Source organism: Gossypium raimondii, chromosome 2 (assembly GCF_025698545.1).
Source record: "Gossypium raimondii isolate GPD5lz chromosome 2, ASM2569854v1, whole genome shotgun sequence".
Taxonomy (NCBI): Eukaryota; Viridiplantae; Streptophyta; class Magnoliopsida; order Malvales; family Malvaceae; genus Gossypium; species Gossypium raimondii.
In genome coordinates, this window is record NC_068566.1 from 38657160 (window position 1) to 38676263 (window position 19104).

The following is a 19104-nucleotide window of genomic DNA, read 5'->3' on the forward strand; positions in this document are numbered from 1 at the left end:
CCCCTTTTAGGGATTTTTGTCCCCGAAAATCTTACCAGAAGAAGTTACTTCCAACTCTCATGAGACACTTTCACTAACTTTCCAAAATCACTAATCAATTTAATCTCGTATATCTCTATATCAATAAATATTTCTCTATATCATATTTTCTAAAATATAGATTTTTCATTTCGACTATTCGTCTTCATACTCGTGAATACACATGCTTAAATACATACAACTCAAATCACATCTAAATAAATCAGTTCACTCTAGTAAAACAATTGAGTTGATTTCAACTATCGAACATTAACATATCAAAGTACTATTTTCTTCACGCTGAGAATACAACTTAAACACGTAATCTTTCAACATTCTTTTAGCATGCAAATCACCAGAATCACCACATTTTAGCTCTGGAATTTCATCGTAGCAAAACAATACACTTTCTAAATATGCATGCAAAACAGAACAATAACCGGTCATAAACCAACTAGACCAACAGGACTTCCGTCTAACATCATAGTTAGCTAACATTCTCACAACATAAGAACTCTATCAAAACTGAACAATTATACACATATTTCTGAAGATAAATGAATATATAGAATATCCAGAAAAGATCATCGTGTTCATTTCGATTGTAATCGTCACACACAGGCATCTTTACCACTTAATTGTCATTTCTCTCGCTAATTCTGTTATCACGAACCTCACATTATTCCATTCACTAACAATCTGATATTTCTTTTAAAACTGAGTTCATTTATTACACTAGGCTCAACTCTGTTTGCATTACTAATTATTTGACCACTAAACTTTTTAGTTCACATTTATGAGTTTATTCAACATGATTCTCATAAAAATTTCGTCATAAAACAATATTGATAAGGGGGTGAGGTCGTAAAGCCTCTAACTTACTCTCATAAATACATATATATATATAAGACTTAACATTCATCATCAATGTAATACCATCATAACCACTTAGTTCATTCATATATTTTCTCACATATAGGGGTCACATGCCCGTGTGTCTACCCGTATGGACAAAAATCGGGCTATTTTTCCATTCTTTATTTCTCACCCATTTGATCTTTTAACTTCACCACTTGTTCACTTTATAGCCATATCAATAATCATCATTTTCTTGTATTTCAGATAAATACATATAACCATACATAAGCATGCAAATCACTATTTCTTCTTGTCAATCAATCACAATTTCAAATGTCAGATTAATGTAAATGAGCTCAATATCATTATCTATTTAATATCTCAAAATATACAACTCTTTTGCTTGCTCTGTTTCTTTTATATGAAAGTAGACTCAATAAGATTTAATTTCATATCTTATTCACTGTCACTATCCAAATCTATTCTATTCCAATATCTCTCATTCACATAGCACTATAACCATTTATTTTATAACACAATGCAAGACTTCATCACTTTAGTCACTCTTTCGTAACTTATCACATTTCAATCACATTCTCATATCTCGTTAAACATGTCAGTATAACAACAAATATTTGGGGTTTTCACATAGTACCACCCATGTTACTATTATCATTCGATACACGTAGTAGCCTTCACATAGTACTACACACGTGATCAATTTTTACGGTTCACGTAATAGCCTTCACATAGTACTATACACGTGATCAAGTTTTACAATTCACGTAGTAGTCTTCACATAGTACTACATACGTGACTAAAGCTTTTCGGTACATATAGTAGCCTTCACTTAGTACTACACATGTGACCATCATTTATCAATTCACGTAGTAGCCTTCACACAGTACTACACACGTGACCAAAGCTTCTCGGTACATATTGTAGCCTTCACTTGGTACTACACATGTGACCATTATTTATCAATTCACGTAGTAGCATTCACACAGTACTACACACGTGACCAAAGCTTCTCGGTACACATTGTAGCCTTCACTTAGTACTACACATGTGACCATTATTTATCGATTCACGTAGTAGCCTTCACACAGTACTACACAAGTGACCAACACTTTCACTTTCATATAGTGGCCTACACACAGTCCATGCCACATATGTGATCATTTCTGTCACTTCATTCGTATCACTTTTTATTCTGAATGTTCAATCGGGAAATTTCTCACTTTTTCTCATTTTTTTCACTAATCAAAGTCAATTCCTTGTCTTTCTTGACTTATAATAACACATTTAACTTATTTAACACTCACATTATTCAATCCAGTCCAAAAATCACATTTTGGAAAAATTACATTTTTGTCCCTAAAGTTTCACAAAATTACAATTTTTCCCCTAGGCTCGGAAATTAAACTTTATCCCTTATTCTTATGTATTATGACATGCTGAACATTTTTCCCTTCTATGACAACACCAAATTCCCACTCTAACACTTACTTATGAACATTTAGTATTTTTATCGATTATGTCGTTTTACTCGTTTTCACTCAAAATCGCTTAGCAAAAGTTTCTTAACATAATTTCTAAGTTAATATTCTACCATAAAACATCAAAATAAACACATTTCACATATGGGTATTTTTCCAAATATAAACCCTAGATTAAATTATTGCTAGAATAAGCAAAATCAAGTTACCGAGACTCCAAAAAACGTAAAGAACATTAAAAACGGGACTTAGAATCACTTACAATGGAGCTTGGAAGCTTGAAAACCCTAAAAATGGCTCCCCCCCCTTGCTGATTTCGTCCCAATGAAGAAGATGAGCCCAATTTGTCATATTTTTCCCTTTTAATTCATTTTAATTACCAGATTACCAAATTGCCCCTAACTTAAAATTTTCCTATTTCACTTATCTCACGCCCATTTTTGTCTACCAACTAAACCAATGGTCTAATTACCATATAAGGACCTCCAATTTAAATTTTCATAACAATTGAACACCTCTAACATGTAGAACTCAACTTTTGCACTTTTTACAATTTAGTCCTTTTGACTAAATTGAGTGCCCAAACGTCGAAATTTTCGAACGAAATTTTCACAAAATCATTCTGTGAAATCGTAGACTATAAAAATATAAGAAAAATAAATTTTTCTTTGTCGGATTCGTGGTCCCAAAACCACTGTTCCGACTAGGCCCAAAATCGGTATTATAAGACTGCTGTTTGCAATTACACGGTGGTCCCAAGCATTCAAGTCGCCGAGATTCGAGGAGTTGAGAGAGAGTTGAGAGGTTTTTGAAGTTTAAAAAAAAACAAAGGCTGAAATGAAGTTTTTAAAAATTTTTGGGCTTAAATACCTATATCAAAACGACACTGTTTTGAGTTTTAAGTTTAGAGGCCAAAACGATGTTGTTTTGACCTTTATTCCCCTCTGACCCACGCGGTGACCCGACCCGGGGAAGGATCCGCTTGTTTTCTATTAATGGGTTATTTGTGTTTTAAGTCATTCCCTATTTTTGATCGGTTCCAATTTAGCCCTTTTCGCACTCTTTCCTTTATTTTCAAATTGGGCTTCAAGCTTTCTTCAATTGGCAATTTAGTCCCTGACGAGCTAATCCTCTGGGAAAGTGACGTGTGTCCAGGAATTGCACTTATTGCTCATTTGGCCCTCGTTTCTTCGCGTGTGTTACAATTTAATCCTATATCGATTTTATCTTTAAATTTGCTACGAATTTTACTTCAAATTTTATTCTGATTTCAATGTAGTCCTGTGATTAATATACTTTATTATTTACCTATTAATTTGTCTTTTGTTTTTTCGTTTCTTTAGTTAATATTATTTTTTATATCTTTTTTATGTATATTTAAATCTTAATATTTTTTCTCTTTTATAATCCTTAAATATAGTCATATGTATGCTTTATTTACGTATTTATTATCTTGTTTTTACAATATTATTATTATCATTACTATCATCATCATTTTCATCATTTTTTTACTGTGTTATTTAATATTTCATTTAATATTTCATTTATTTATTTACTCTCAATTTTAAATCCATCTTATATTAGTTTTTATTTTATCATTATTTTTTATATTGGCTTGTTTATTTTATTTTATTTTATTTTGTTTTGCCCTTATTAGTGTTATTTTATTCCATTGTTAGTTTATTTGTTTTTCTTTAAAAAACTTTCAAGTTTTAGACTTATTGTTATGGTTATTGTGGTTGTTGTTCATTCGTTATTATTTACTTGTTGATTGTTAATATTAGCATTGAAATGATGTATGTTATATTATTATTGTTATTATATGTATAATGATTTGCTTATTAATACATTCATTATAATCATTCGATAATTTGATATTTCATTCGCATATCACTTTAAACATTGCATTAATTTTTGTCCAAATTCGAAAAGAAGATTTTTTAAAAGCAAAGACAATATTTCGTTTCTTTGGAATTCGAGAAGTCGTTCCCTAACTTACGGGGTTTCGATTTTTCAGAAAATCCGATTATACGAACCATTTTTAAAAAATACATTTTTAAAATAATCTTGGGATTAATAAAGGACCGTGTTCTAACTTACGGAATATGGTCTTTTCTAAAATCGAGATAATCAAAATTTCTAAAAATAAATAATTTTTTGGTGTTTATTCTCGTGTCGGGATTAAAGTATTGTGTCCTAACTCACCCGATACAATTTTTTTTCTCGATTAATATGAAGTACACCCTTCCTTAATTTTTTAAGTGATATTTAAAAGGATCATATTTTTAAATTTCTTTTCGAATTTTTAATTTTTCGACATTAAGACATTAATTAATTGATTAGGTACCAGTTTTGGGCATTACAATGGTGCTAATCCTTCCTCGCATGTAACCGACTTCCGAACGCATTTTTCTTGAATTCCGTAGACCAAAATTATTGTTTTAGTAAAATCAAAACGTTTTATTAAAACGATTGAATCGCAAGGTGATCCGATCACACCCAAAAAAATCAGTGGCGACTCCTTTTTTTTTTCAAAATCCAAGTCGATCCTTTTATAAAAAAATGGTTTCGGGAGTTGTATATATATGTTTTATGTTATAAGTTCCTGATATGTAAGTGAACTAACCTATCGGTTGTATTTGTTGATATGCATTGTTGGATATGGTGTCCTGAGTGTAGTATATTCGTTCGTAAACTTGTATTTTTTTCGAACAGGTTGGTTAATAAAACAATTTCATTATTACAATTAATATACTTTTTATTATTGTCCTCAAATGATTTTTGCACGCAAAGCAAAATAGAAACAAATGTTGCTCATTGGTTGTCTATTGTTTAAACTAATACTACGCGGTATTACGTGGTTTAATCGTAGTATGGAAAGACAACTTGTATTATTAGACGAACCTAAAAATGTTATTAATCTAATTGAAAATGAACAAACTGATTGAAAGACTAATATGTTGTCTATCAAGCCCAATTGGAGAGATGCCTTATCTTGGGCATTAGAGCGGATGACTCCTAGAAGATAGAGACATAAATATAACAGACTGGACTAATAATACATCGGACAAGACCTAAGCAAAATAGATCCTGAATTCGTTTATGGATTTATTCACTTGTGACGTTCATAGTTTGACATACCTAAATCCTGAGTGGATGACGAACTATGTATGCGTGACTTGTATACTTTGATGTAAGTAAAAGCCTAAATTTGAATAGATAATGAATCGAAAGTTGGTGTATTGGGTGTACAACTTATGCAATATGTAGAATCATTCACAACAGTAGAATTCATAGCTCGAGACATGAGTAAATGATATCCTCTCATTAGCATTACATGGTTGATGAAAAGTAAACGTGGCCACAGATCATTAGTCTTTGTGATGGATGACTTGATAACTATTTGATAGTGGTTGACTTTTCATGAAGGAAGATGTAGTGGTTACCATGTAACACCTTGTAGTCGACCCAATTTACCAGATTCAAATATAAGATGTTACAATACTTACATACTTAACAAAATTTTTCAATCTATGAAAGTCATGCTGATTGTACCTCATATTTATTTATAATACGTTCTAAGATAATAAGTTTGAATAAAACATTTATCATTTGTCACAGACTTTCAAAGGTAGTAGAAAACTTTACAACTTAAATGTTTGATAAAACAGAAATATTCATAGCATGTATTACTATTTGTCATTTGAAAAATATATTTCCAAGATGTCCATTTGTATGCATAATATTTCCCTCGGTTTACCACCATGGCGTATTCTTTAGCTTGGTCCCTCTTGGTTGTACTGGTTCAAATTTCAAACCTACATGCTAAAAGACACATATAAGTTCAAAGGAAATTAGTCGACCTAACTCAATATTACCTTTAAACAGTGTTGTATAATTTCTCGATTCAAGGGTTTGGATTCCCTCTTAGACCTTGGTGGATACTTTTTTGATTCTTGGTTGGTGGATAACCATATGTCAATCTTTGCACTTAACTATCTTATACTCATTTTACCTGATTGGTAGATCTCAAACTTTACATCATATCACGAATCCCATTACACAATTTCCTTGTAGTTTGTAGTTGGATACTCTTTTCAGAATGATACTCATTGAATACTACTTTTGATAGATTCCTTTATAGGACCTAGTGATTATTAGAACACCAATTACATTGTATCTTCAATTCAGTCCAAACTGACATACTTGCTTTGAAGAATACAACGTTTTAATTCAAGAAATAGAATCCCATATAACTTCAATATAGGACCTAAGAAATTCCAAGTTTGGTGGGCACCTACACTACCCTACATTCCAATACATAAAGTTCCCTGTCATGGCAGATCACTAAGACAAATTTATCAATTGGTTACTCTATCGAGAATTCTATCAGAAAATGTCTCACAGGCATACCCAGATCTCAACCAAGGCAGACTAACTTCTCATTACTCGGTCATTACAGAATTCATTCTATAGATTTTCTAAATAACGCACCACAAAGGGTTTTCACAAGATTAGGTACAAAGGCTTTTCCAAATGACACACCAAAAAAGTTTTGTAGATGACATGCCATAAAGGTATTTCACAAGATTAGCCACAACGGCTTTCCAGGTAACCTGTTATATTTTGGTGATATGGATTTTCCTAAACCCAGCATCTCTTGAGGTTTGCCCATCATCACCCTTGGGACACGCAACAACCCTATAAGACAAATGCGACTCATCCACCATTTCTAAAATATGTTATGGCCATGGTCTTTCCACATAATTGCCACATTGGCCTTCGTGTTTACTGTCGCGATGGACGTCATCAAAGTACCAGCACGGGGTCCATTATAGTATCACAATTTTTTGGACACTCCTCCCGAAACCCTTTAACGCCAATCATACATTGTCATTACCATGCAACATAACATACACGTCAATACATATGTACAGATGCTTTACAAATAATCACACGAATAAGCATAAAAGATTATATGATTATAAGATTCATCAGAGACTCATCAAAGACTCACATTATGCTCGACTTAGAGCTTTCGTTTCAAATGTTCATCCCAAACCAACAATAGCAACTACTTAAAAAATTATAAGATTCCCATTAGAATCCCTATTACAGATATTTTACTAACATTTCAACTACATGCGACCCACATACATGGCTTTCTTGTGGCACCCTTCCCTTCTATAATCATAATGTACAAAGCTGTAAGACTTACCAGAAGGTTGAATCATCCACTGATTAAACTAGATCTTGGTTCGATCTTAACGGAGAAGAAGAAGATGTTGAGGTTAGAAAAAAGAACTTGAACATTAAGGAAAAAGAAAAACCATCTAAAATGGTTGCCTCCTATAAACATACTCTCGGTCCCCCAAATTTCTCTAACAAATCCAAGGTAGGCAAAAGAAAATCCGACTAAGGTTAATGATGCAAGTCTCAAGGCCCAATATTAGACCCATAAATATGATAGGCTCACACTACCTCAAGGCCTAACAGTAATGTCAAAGGCCAAGCAAATCAAACCAATATTTGACCAAATACAAGATTTAAGAACAAATCATTTCGAGGAAAGGGGGAATGATACATGAATGGATGAGGTGAAATTTATTAAATTCTATTCACCGAACCTGCCAATTTTCAAGTTTGGGAAATTATCAAACTTGCGATGACTTTTTAAATGGGATCTAGGCATTTATTAGTTAATATGTCACATGGAATTCAAAGAACTATATCTTAGCTTCGAAACGCACTTTGAATCACTCAATTTTGAGTAGAGGAGCTCAAGTTATGACCATTTCAATGAAGACTACGCGAGCAGAATTTCTAGACGGGATTATGACGAGAATTACGAGTTTTAGGCTTTTAATTCAAGTTTAAATCATATTGGGTTTGATTTTTAGGCTTAATTTTTATTATATATGAGCTCAATATTGTATTTATCAGCTCTTATTATTTTATTATTTTATTATTCTGAATTTTTAATAATTATTAAGTATTTTAAGTTATTTAAGAGTTTTATGTCAACAAGAAAGTTTAGTTTAAAACTACTTATTGTTTAGATTAATTAGATTTCTAATATACTGAAGAGTTTTATTTAGATTTATTTAGCTGGGTTATAAAGGCTTCTTCATTGTTCATTAAGGAAACAATTGTTTTCATTAATAAAGTTTTCAACTCTGGGAGTTTGTTTCTTGTGCAAGATTTCTTTCTTATAATTTTTAGAACAAGTTTTCTTCTCGATTTTCTTCAAGGAGTCTTGTGAATTCATTCTTCACCTTTTAATTTGCCAATGAATATTTATTGGAGGGTTGATTAGAGCCATTAATTGAGTTTATTTGGATTTATAACTCAAAGGGTCAATTGGACATTTATCCTGCTGTCTATAATATCCATCGGTTTACTCGTTCATCTTCCAATTGTTCTTTTTTAATTTCTATTTCTTATTTATTTATGATTTTTATTTTTTTATTCTCAAATTTATTCTTTTACTATTTTCGATTTCTTTAGTACTAAATTTGTTTATTTCTTCTTTTTAGATCATATCCAAATCTTTCTTTCTTGAGTCAAACAACTTGAATTCGATCCTTCTTCCGCTCCAATTCTGTATCATTTGCCATCAGATTCGGGCGTTTCAGGTGTTCTTTGTGTTCTTATAAATTGATTTCGAACGAACAATTGCAAAACAAATTTTCTTTCTTTTTACACATAAAGTTTTCAAAAATATACATTTCAATGGGTAAACGCTTTCCAAACAATTTGAAATTTTACATATTGTTTCTTGGAAGTCCCTTAGAAATTTAAAAAATATTTTTCACCAAAAAGTGACCGAAAAAGTGCAAAAACAAAAAAATACGAAAAAAAGAAATTTAAAAAAGTATTATGTGGGTTGAATTTTGTGTCAAAATTTTCCAGATTAGATCTACATTATTTAAGGAGACTCCAGATAAAATTTTGTTATTTTAGAAATCAAGAACACATCGAACAAAAAATTCAAGTTGTTTTCCACTATTTCAGGTTTTCGGTTGGGTAGTTTATTTTCTTTGATTCTAGCATTAGGTTTTCTTTTCTTTTAGTTTTTTTTTCTATTACGCATTTTAACACATTTTCGTTTCTTGTGGTAAAGGTATGAAAAGAGTTGCATAACAGTAAAGTTTGCTTAATTTTTCTTTTCTTAATTGTTTTGTTCTTTTCAGGCTTTCATAATGATTCACAATACTATGATTGAGAAGTTACAAAGGGATCAAGAGGTTTGAAATGCTCGAGATTAGAAATGTGACATTATTCTAGACACAATCAGTAAAAATTTGGAATGTCTAAGTACCCAAATTAAACATTAGAATCGTAACTGGGGAGATAAGGTTGATCAGCTTCATTGTAACGCCCCAAATTTTTTAATTCTTTTTTTTGTGTATATATAACATAAGTACTTGTCTGCTTCAATGGTTAAGTGCTCTGGGTGTGTGTGGGATATAACAAGTTCAAGCCATGACTTGGGAAAATTTTAGTATTTTTATAAATAAAGCCTTAGCCTGGCCTAAAGGGCTTAAGTTTAATAGTTGGTAATCAAATAACAGAATGGGCTTGTTGGTCTAGTGGTTAAGTAGAGTGTTTGATTGCATGAGGTCTTGAGTTTGAATCCATGCTGGAGCATAGGTGTTATTCTTGCACAGTGATGGACGAGTATTTCGGCAGAGTGGGATTTTGGAGTGGTTGTAGGTTAGTAGGATTAGTGAGAGAAAATTTAGGGATGTGGGGTAGCTATCGATATCATCTAAGTTTCTATTTGGTTTTTATTTTTCCCAAATTTTGACATTCTCATCTTTTTCCCAATTTTTCTGCCGTCTTCTTCTTCTTTGCTTTGCCAAATTTTTGCTCCCTAGTTCACCCTCTCTGTTTGATTTTTCTACTAGCCTACTTTCTGGCCAGCAATTGTTTACACTCATTCTGTAAGTATCTAACTTCCTCTATTTTATCATTTCTTAGCTAGTTCCTAAAAAGGATTGTTTTGGCTCTCTTGGTTTAGGCAAAAATCTGAAATCAGTTGCGGCTTCACAAGCAAATTGAGCGTTAGAAAATTTGGTTCGTTGCCAGTAAGTGTTTAGGTTCGCTATTGATTTTGATGTAGACAATTTTCAGTTGTGAGTTTTCGTTAGTGATCTAAATTTGGCTCTAATTATTGATTCTTAGGTCTTGGAGTGCTTAGGAGCGTATTTCTAGTGAAACGATACTAGGTGCGTACCCGAAACACAAAAATAAGGGATTCGGCAAAAAGCTAAAATTGCTTACTGTTTGGACAGCAACAGTAGGCTAACTTTAAAAAATAACCATAAATTGTGGAAATTGAAATAGAGGGTGAAAAAAATATGGGATTAAACATATTTGAGTCTAGTTTCTCATAGAAGAAACGAAGTAAGCAAAAAAATTTCATATTATGATATATTTGAATTTTACTGAGATAGGATCAGAATGATTTGAATCTTCTGTCCTAAATTTGGAAAATTATTAAAATTGTATAAAAATAATTATGGGTTAGAATTTATATGTTTAAAATCTTGAATGAGTCTACTTTTAAGAGAAACAAACAATAACATCATCCCAATTTTGTACGAGAATATAATTAATTTTTAGTGCAAAAAGGTCAGAACTGTAAAACAGCAGAATAGGGGAAACTTTAAAGAATAAAATGTACTTATTGGCTAAACCAATAATTCTGAAAATTTTATGGTAAGAAGATATGTGAGTCTGGTTTTAGAGAAAATTGGTGGATCTTAATTCAGAATTCTGTAGCTTAGGATACAAATAATTTAGTAACAGTGACTCAAGTAGACAGCTTTGAAGGATCATATAAGTAAATAGTGGAAACACAAATGAATAATTAACTAGCACGAGTTACATTAAAATGGATCACGAGAACAAGGCCAATTTGGGTTTTTGGACCACACGGGCGAACATCATGAGCTTGTAGGCCCATTTTCATTGTTTGACTGATAAGGTTGCACGGGTCGCAGAAGGCGACTGTGAACCTACTGCAGGGTCGATAAGTTTACCTAGACCCCTAATTGACTGAAATGACTGTATGACTAATATGATTAAGCCTGATGATGTCCCACTGATTTGATACTATATGCCCTGTTTACATGCATGATATTATGTTATAGCATGTCATATCTGTATATTGCATTACATTGGGTTGGGGGATTATAATGTTCGGAGGAAGTGTACTGAAAGGCCTGGAGTCTAATTTACTGGCAGCTCAGCTGCAAACTACTATCTAGTGCCGCATTCGGTACTACTTGGAGTGTAGGGATGAGTGGGTTGATTATATCCCCACATGGAGTGTAGGGTTGGACGGAGATGGTGTGTAGAGGCTGGATGTGTAGGATTTTTGTGACTGCATATCTGTTACTGTGGTGGGCTAAAGCCCTACTGCATGACTGTTTTTGTACTGAGATGAGATAAAGCCCAAACTAGACTGACACTTATACCAAAAGGGCTTAAGCCCATACTGTGATTATCTGTTTACTGTCTCTACATTTGTATGGGGATTACACACCGAGTTTATGTAAACTCACCCCTTCTGTTTAATCTGTATAGGTAATCCCCAAATATAGGCGGATCGGTGCAGCGGAGGACTTAGTGGTGGCCACACGACTTCTTTTACACTGTTTACTACCTATTCATGATTTTACTTTTATTTGGGAGTATTTTGCTACAATTATGACCTTTACGAATTTTGGTTTAAAATTTGGATTTTATACGGTTTTATGATTTAGGGTCCGTTTGATTGTGGGATTTGATTTTCCGAAAATTGTTTTCCAACTTTTCCAGTGTTTGATTGTGGGAAAACATTTTCCATTTGGAAAATCAACTCCAAAACACGGGAAAATGCCTTACAATTTTTGGGAAATTGTCTTACCGTTTCAATTTCCGTAAGACATTTTCCTAAAGCTCTCAGGCATTCTTCTCCCTTCATCCAGTAAGCTCCCTTCATCCAATCTTCTCCCTTCCTTCATTCCTTTAAATATTTTCCTAAAGATGTTCTTTTGTTTCTTTTCACACTGCCAGTGTGCCTTTGCTTATATTTTTTCTGCTCCTGTGGGGGATATCCCTAAGATTTGCCTTTTTAGTTTCCCTAAATCTTGAGAGGATGAGTTGGCTATGAACTTTTACTTAAAGCTGCAAATGAAGAACACCCTTTTAGTTAGAAACTTCGTTTCCTTGCTTATTGTTGGATTTTGTTGTTTTAGCTCAGTTCCAGTTTTGGCTCAAAATGGACCGTTCACAGATTATGTCAAGCTCATTTCTGGTCGGTGTTCTATAATTCGGTTTAGATTCCTACTATAATGTGAAGTTCCTGTTTAAGTTTTCATTTCCTTTTGTATTTTGATTGTTTGCTTTATGTTTCCTTTCTCGTGTTTGGTTGCTGAATTGTAAGGCAGATTGAAGTAGTTGGTTGGGATCATTGCTGGTTTTGAAAGATCTAATCTTTTGTTTTTTATTTTTGCCTTTTCCCCACTCTTACTGTATGCTTAACCCGTGTGATTAAGAGAAAGGAAAAGGGTTTTGTTCCTACTTCTTGTCTCAAATTGTTTCATATTTGCTGTATGTTTGTGATGTATGCAGGAGGGGTGAATTTAGGTGCATTGAATAATGAGATATCAGAACTGCCACAAGCACCAGCGCCAACAACTTATGAGTCTCCAAGCAAGCTGGTGTTGGCGGCATAAAGGACAAATAGGCCAGACCTTCTGCGCCATTTCAAGCATTATCACGGTGGTTGGAATATTACCAACCGCCACTACTGGGCGGTAAAGTCTTTAGTCTGCCTTGCTTCCTTGATAGCCTTTTGATTGATCTGTTGAATCTAATTACTTTATGGATTGTTCACTTTTAGCAGTATTGGACTGTATATACATACATATATATATGTATTATACTTGAACTAACAAATTTGCATCTTTATGCTGAGGATAGATTGCAATCTGTGTCTAATGATAATAGATTGTTATTGTCAATAAGAAAGTGTAATTTATTCAACCAAAAATCGAAGAATTTATTTTATACTATTTTAGGAAATGCTGAAGATACCATTACGCTAAAATGTTTCAGCTTGCACCTTGTCCTTAAGGATCGTATCCCCCTTGCTAATATGTGTATCAGATATTTCTGATCAGCATTTTCAACTGTTTTGTGTGTAGTCAGTTGGATTTACTGGGGCAGTGGGATTCATATTTGGTGCGTTGTGGTTTGGTTCTTTTGGTTTGGTTCTTTTGGCATATCATTACTGCAGATGGAGAGTAAACATCAAAGGAAAAAGAACAGATCATTCTCAAACAATTTGTCTTATACTACTCATATTGTTCACTAGCGCTGCAGCGTAATAACTCAAACTTATAGAACTTCAATGTCTACAATGTTATGGAGCTTTTACTATCTTATTTACTTTGGTTCTGATTTTATTGGTGCCTTTGCTTTTCAATAGAAAACAAAAATGATAAACATATAATTAACTAAAAACAAGATGTGGAAAGCAAAAAGTAAAAGCAAGGCACCGAGCAAATTATCTTGTACTTATTTATGCACCTTCCCATGACTGTGTCTGTGTTTTATGCTCATGTTCTTTCTTGTACTTATTTATGCTCATGTTCTTTTCTTTATCTAAGCCGCAAATTGTTTCTTGAATAGGATTGGATGCATTCTTCTTTCGGTTGGGCAAGATGAGTTTCATGGTGAAGTGTTGCATACTTTGAAATATGTTGTAAACCAGTCAGACTACACTGTGCAAATCCTAAATAATGTTACACAATACCTTTCTCTTGCAAAAACCATCAATATGGCCGAGTTGTTCCTTTCTTCCAATGTCATTACTGACACCGACAAGTTGAACATAGATCTAAATGCAGCAGATACACTTATAGAGAAGACCGATGAAAACGCTGTCAAAATAAGAAGAGTCTTCAATGCTGTGTATAGTCCCCCTAAACCATTTGATATTGCCTCATTATTGTCAAACTAGCATGCAAATCAAAGTATTTCGAATTTGTTTTCAGGCGATTGGCATTGATCTCCGTGGCAGCAGTGATGCTAATTTTGGCCTTGCTTGGTCTTTGTAAGTATATCACTATAAGATATTACTGACTTGTATTTTATATGTTTCTCGACCATTACCATGTCTTGCCGATCTGAAATTTTTTTCATAATTTTGTTGCAGTGTTGTCTGTTCTAGGGCACCAACATGTCATTCACATGTAAGTTCTTTCGGGGCCTACATAATGTTTTTCCATTTTCCGTTTGTACTTTTACATGATGAAATAACTAAACATCAAACTTTTTACTACATTCACAATCCCTTGTTTTCCGAATTTTCAAATTAGTTATTTTCCTTATCTTATTGATCACATTTAGAATATAAACAAAAATGGAAAATAGGAAACTTGTTCTGAAATTAAATGTCACTTAGTCTGGGAATTCTTCTCTTTCGGTTATTCTACAACTTCACATCTCTTTCTGACACTACCAACAAATTGTTGCAGATTCATAGTGAGCGGCTGGTTACTAGTTGCTATTACTTTCATTCTTTGTGGAGTTTTTGTAATCCTGAACAAGTAAGATGTTAGACTTAAACTTTTCCTACATGCTTTCTTGTAAGAAATCTAAAATCCTGCTGGCATCCACATGTTTAGAGACTGCTAACATTTGATACAAGATGCATCGACACCTTTTTGCATTTGCTAATTCAAGGTTGCATGCTGAAACAATATCTCAAATGTATGAGTTTTGTGGCCGTAGTTTGTTTGAAGAAATTGATCCTCCATGTCATTCTACTTATTTGCTTTTTCCCCCTGTTACCGTATATGATTACTTGGCTGCAGTTCTTTGTTGGAAGAAAGCTTAAAGAAATTTAACCTTCAGTTGTATAAGACAAAATGCCTATATGGATGTCATCGTCTGACAGATGAATGACCTATTTTGTGTATTTCAGTGCGATTTCCGACACTTGTTTGGCTATGGAATAATGGGTGGAAAATCTGCATGCAGAGACTGCATTTAGCATCATACTTCCTTTTATGTGGTGTAATATTATGCACTTGGACAATGTTATTACTATGTGGTGTACTATTAATTATGTATTTGGATAATATTATTAATTTCTAGTACTCATTGTGGTTTCGAAGCAATTTATAATTATTCAATACTTGTTTTTTAACACAATTACAAATAATTTATTTGATATTAGTTTTTTCAATTTGTAACGATTAATATTGTAGCTTAATAATTGAGTATTATTATAAATAAATCATTGCAATATATGTAAAAACAATTTAAAATATAAAATTTATTAATATATATTAATATATGTAAAACAACTTTTCCGGAAAATATTTTCAGAAATCTATCAAACAAGAGAAAATATTTTACATGATTCAATCAAACACCGAAAATATTTTCCAAAGAAATCATTTTGAGAAAAGTAAAACATTTTCCAGAAATCATTTTCCGGAAAACATTTTACTGGCAATCAAACAGACCCTTAAATTTGCTAGTGTTAGGTAAAACTTGAGTTTTCAAATGAAATTAATGTTTTATCAAAAATACCACGAATAAGCAAACTGTTTAAAAGCTTCCGCAATAAAAATAAAAAAAATGTTTTGAAATTGAATAACGATTTGTAAATGAATAATGTTTTGAAAACGAACGACACAATTTGAAGTTAACATAAGATAATAAAAAAATGGTTAAATAGAAAAGAGGATTTAGCGACTACATATTTTTCGAAAAGCACTACCATGTGACATCGTCAGATTCAACCATAACGTCTAAGCCGGGTTTGGGGTGTTACACTCGTCTTTGTGTAAATAATGTTCAATGTGTCTCTCATGCAAATGATGAGACTTTGGTTAATAATGATAGTGGGCAACATTTTTTTAGCTAAACCAAAGTTCAACATTCCACCATTTCGAGGGAAGCATGATCTCGAAGAATATTCTGAGTGGGAATAAAAAATTGTACTTATGTTCTGTTACAATAAATGCCGAGAAAAGGAAAAAGTCCTATTGGCGACCCTTAGATTTTCATATTATGTATTGCATTGGTGGATTCAACTTGGAATTGATCGTCAAAGAAACTATGAAAGGGTAATTGAAACATAGGACGAGTTAAAGCAAGTGATGCGAAAACATTACATTCCTTCTCATTACTATAGAAAGGTCAAAATGAAACTTCGATGCCTTATTCAAGGTAATCGATCTGTTGATGAGTACTTTAAGGAGATGAGATGTTAATGCAAAGAGCAAATGTCCAAGAAGATGAAGAGACTACCATGGTGCGGTTTGTAGATGGCTTGAATGTTTTGATAGATAATGCTCTTAATATTCAAACCTACATTTGTAACACCCCTAATTCATATCCTTCTCCAGAATAGGGTTATATAGCATTACCGGAGTTTACAAATTAATTTTCAGACATTTCATTTCATCAAGCATTCATATTTATAACCAATCAAAATCAAAACATTTATGAGCTAACATTAACCAATTTAACTTATACAAGTCATTATAACCAGAATCAAATCACCCAAAATTACCAATAGAACCAATGGATAATGTGATATATCTCCAACAAGCTTCCAACCCAATCGAGCTTCCGATAATCATTTCAAAACATCTAATAATTATACCTATTACCAATAATATTTCAATTCCAATAATAAAACACACATATATATAATATTCATTACCAAATAGCATTCACTTCTATTAAAATTATACAAAATATAGTTCATACGAACTTATCAGGCTAAATTGCAGAAATAGCAAAATTTAGGGACATTTTGGAAAATTTCTATTTTTCTCGAATTTCCACCCAATCTTGATCTAAATTAATATTTCATTCAATTTACTAATTTAAATAACAAAGGAATTCATTTCATGCAATTTTGTCACTTTTTGACATTTTTACAAATTTACCCTTAAAGTTTCACATTCGTTCAATTTAGTCCCTGAACCTAAAACATGTAAATTGGTCATTTTTAATGAAAACTTGTGCTATTTGAATAATCATATATTTTCCTCCTCCTCCTCTCCATTCCACATCCTTAATGTATATAACATGCTTATATGTAACATTAATTTCACCATTTATTTATATATTCATTCAAAGCTATCCACTTGAGTCATAGTCACTAAATTATTTATACCTTGAGCTACAGAACTCCTAATTGAGATCCGTTAATTTTCACTAAAACTAAACTCACATATCTTCCTACCATAAAATTTTCAGAATTTTTGGTTTAGCCAAAAAGTACAGTTTATTCTTTAAAGTCACCTCTATTTTGCTGTCCGACAGTTTTGACCCTTCTTCACTAAAACTTCGGATGGTATTCCTGTTTATTTATATTGAAAATAGACTCTTTAAGTATTTTAAACATATAAATTATAACCCATAATTATTTTTTTACAATTTCTTATGATTTTACAAAGTCAGAACAGGGGAACCCGAAATCATTCTGACCTAGTCTCACAAAATCTATTATATCTCTTGATTTAAAATTCCATTACCTACACCGTTTCTTATATGAGAAACTAGACTCAGTAAGCTTTAATTCCATATTTTTTTCATCCTCTAATTTCATTTCCAAAATTTATGGTGATTTTTAAAAGTTAACCTACTGCTACTGTCCAAAACTGTTTTAGTGCAAAATGTTAATTACTAAGTTTATAACTTCCTTATTCCCTTTCTCTATAATATTTCCTATCACTTTCACTTATTCCTGTTCACTAATATATCAAGAACATAATACTTTATATAAGAAAACTCTACTATAACACCTTTTCCATTCTATTTCAATAATATCAAACTTAAAAATATATTGAAATCTCAATGTTCTTACCTTGTCCTATTGATTTCAATCTTTAACTTGATTTTCTCTCTCCTCCAGCTTCAATTTCTTGAATCCAACTTGATATTATAGCTCCCCATAGTCTTCTTGTTATCTTTCTCTCTTGATGGATATGGAAATTCTTTTGATTTCTAAGTGAAAATAGTAAGTTTTTGGAGGAAGGACCAAATTGTAAAGAAAGCAAAACTTTCCCTCTTTCTCTCTTCTCCTCACGTTGGATGCATGGAAGATGATGAGTTGGTTTCTTTTCATCTTTCTTTCCACATATATATATACTAAATAAATTAATAATAAAATAATAAAATATCATTTAAAAATCAAATTAAAATATTAATAAACTAATATTTATTTAATTAATTAATCTAAAATATCACCAACATCATCATTGCCTTCTAGATCTCTCTCTCTTCTAATTGACCATTTTGCCCTTTATGTTCTTTTAAAATTCCATCCTTGAGTCATCACTTAATTTGGTAAAATTACGATTTAGTCCCTCAAAATTCTTCACCTTTTAATTTGGTCCTAATTCATCCATTTTCCTTGGTTCCTAGATTATTCTACCCTTAAAATATTTGCACTATTGGTCCTTCAACTTTTTCATATTTACACTTTAACCCCTTAAATTTTGAGTATTTACTCTTGGGCCACAAAACTTTTCTCACTTTTGCGATTTAATCATTTCTTGAATTAATATGTCATAATATACTTTTCAATGTTGACATAACTCAAAATTACCCTTTGTATCACTTTATTTCCTTATTTTACTATATCAGAAATATTATCTTACTTTCTTACTATAGTAATTTTTTTTTAGGTATTACAACATTAATC

At 32.1% G+C, this 19104-nt stretch overlaps 1 protein-coding gene across 2 annotated transcripts; it reads left to right on the plus strand.

Moving 5' to 3' along the window:
• The first annotated feature begins 12271 nt into the window (after positions 1–12271).
• LOC105788681 (uncharacterized) lies at positions 12272–15568 on the plus strand. 2 transcript variants are annotated; one of them, XM_052627479.1, is made up of 7 exons: positions 12272–12351; positions 12999–13183; positions 14061–14342; positions 14426–14484; positions 14587–14623; positions 14909–14980; positions 15358–15568. In XM_052627479.1, exons 2-7 carry the CDS (start codon positions 13026–13028, stop codon positions 15389–15391), a joined length of 642 nt encoding a protein of 213 aa, XP_052483439.1. In that variant the 5' UTR covers positions 12272–12351; positions 12999–13025; the 3' UTR covers positions 15392–15568. The 2 variants fall into 2 exon arrangements, with proteins under 2 accessions (XP_052483439.1, XP_052483438.1); XM_052627478.1 differs by lacking the exon at positions 12272–12351 and adding an exon at positions 12371–12681.
• Positions 15569–19104: the final 3536 nt, after the last annotated feature.

What these genes read in the sequence shown, in the direction of transcription:
- LOC105788681 (XM_052627479.1), top strand. Translation starts at nt 13,026, where the DNA reads ATGAGATATCAGAACTGCCACAAGCACCAGCGCCAACAACTTATGAGT. An exon ending in AGAAGAGTCTTCAATGCTGT is followed by an intron (nt 14,343 to 14,425) that starts GTATAGTCCCCC and finishes ATTTGTTTTCAG; the next exon opens with GCGATTGGCATTGATCTCCG. An exon ending in TTTGGCCTTGCTTGGTCTTT is followed by an intron (nt 14,485 to 14,586) that starts GTAAGTATATCA and finishes ATTTTGTTGCAG; the next exon opens with TGTTGTCTGTTCTAGGGCAC.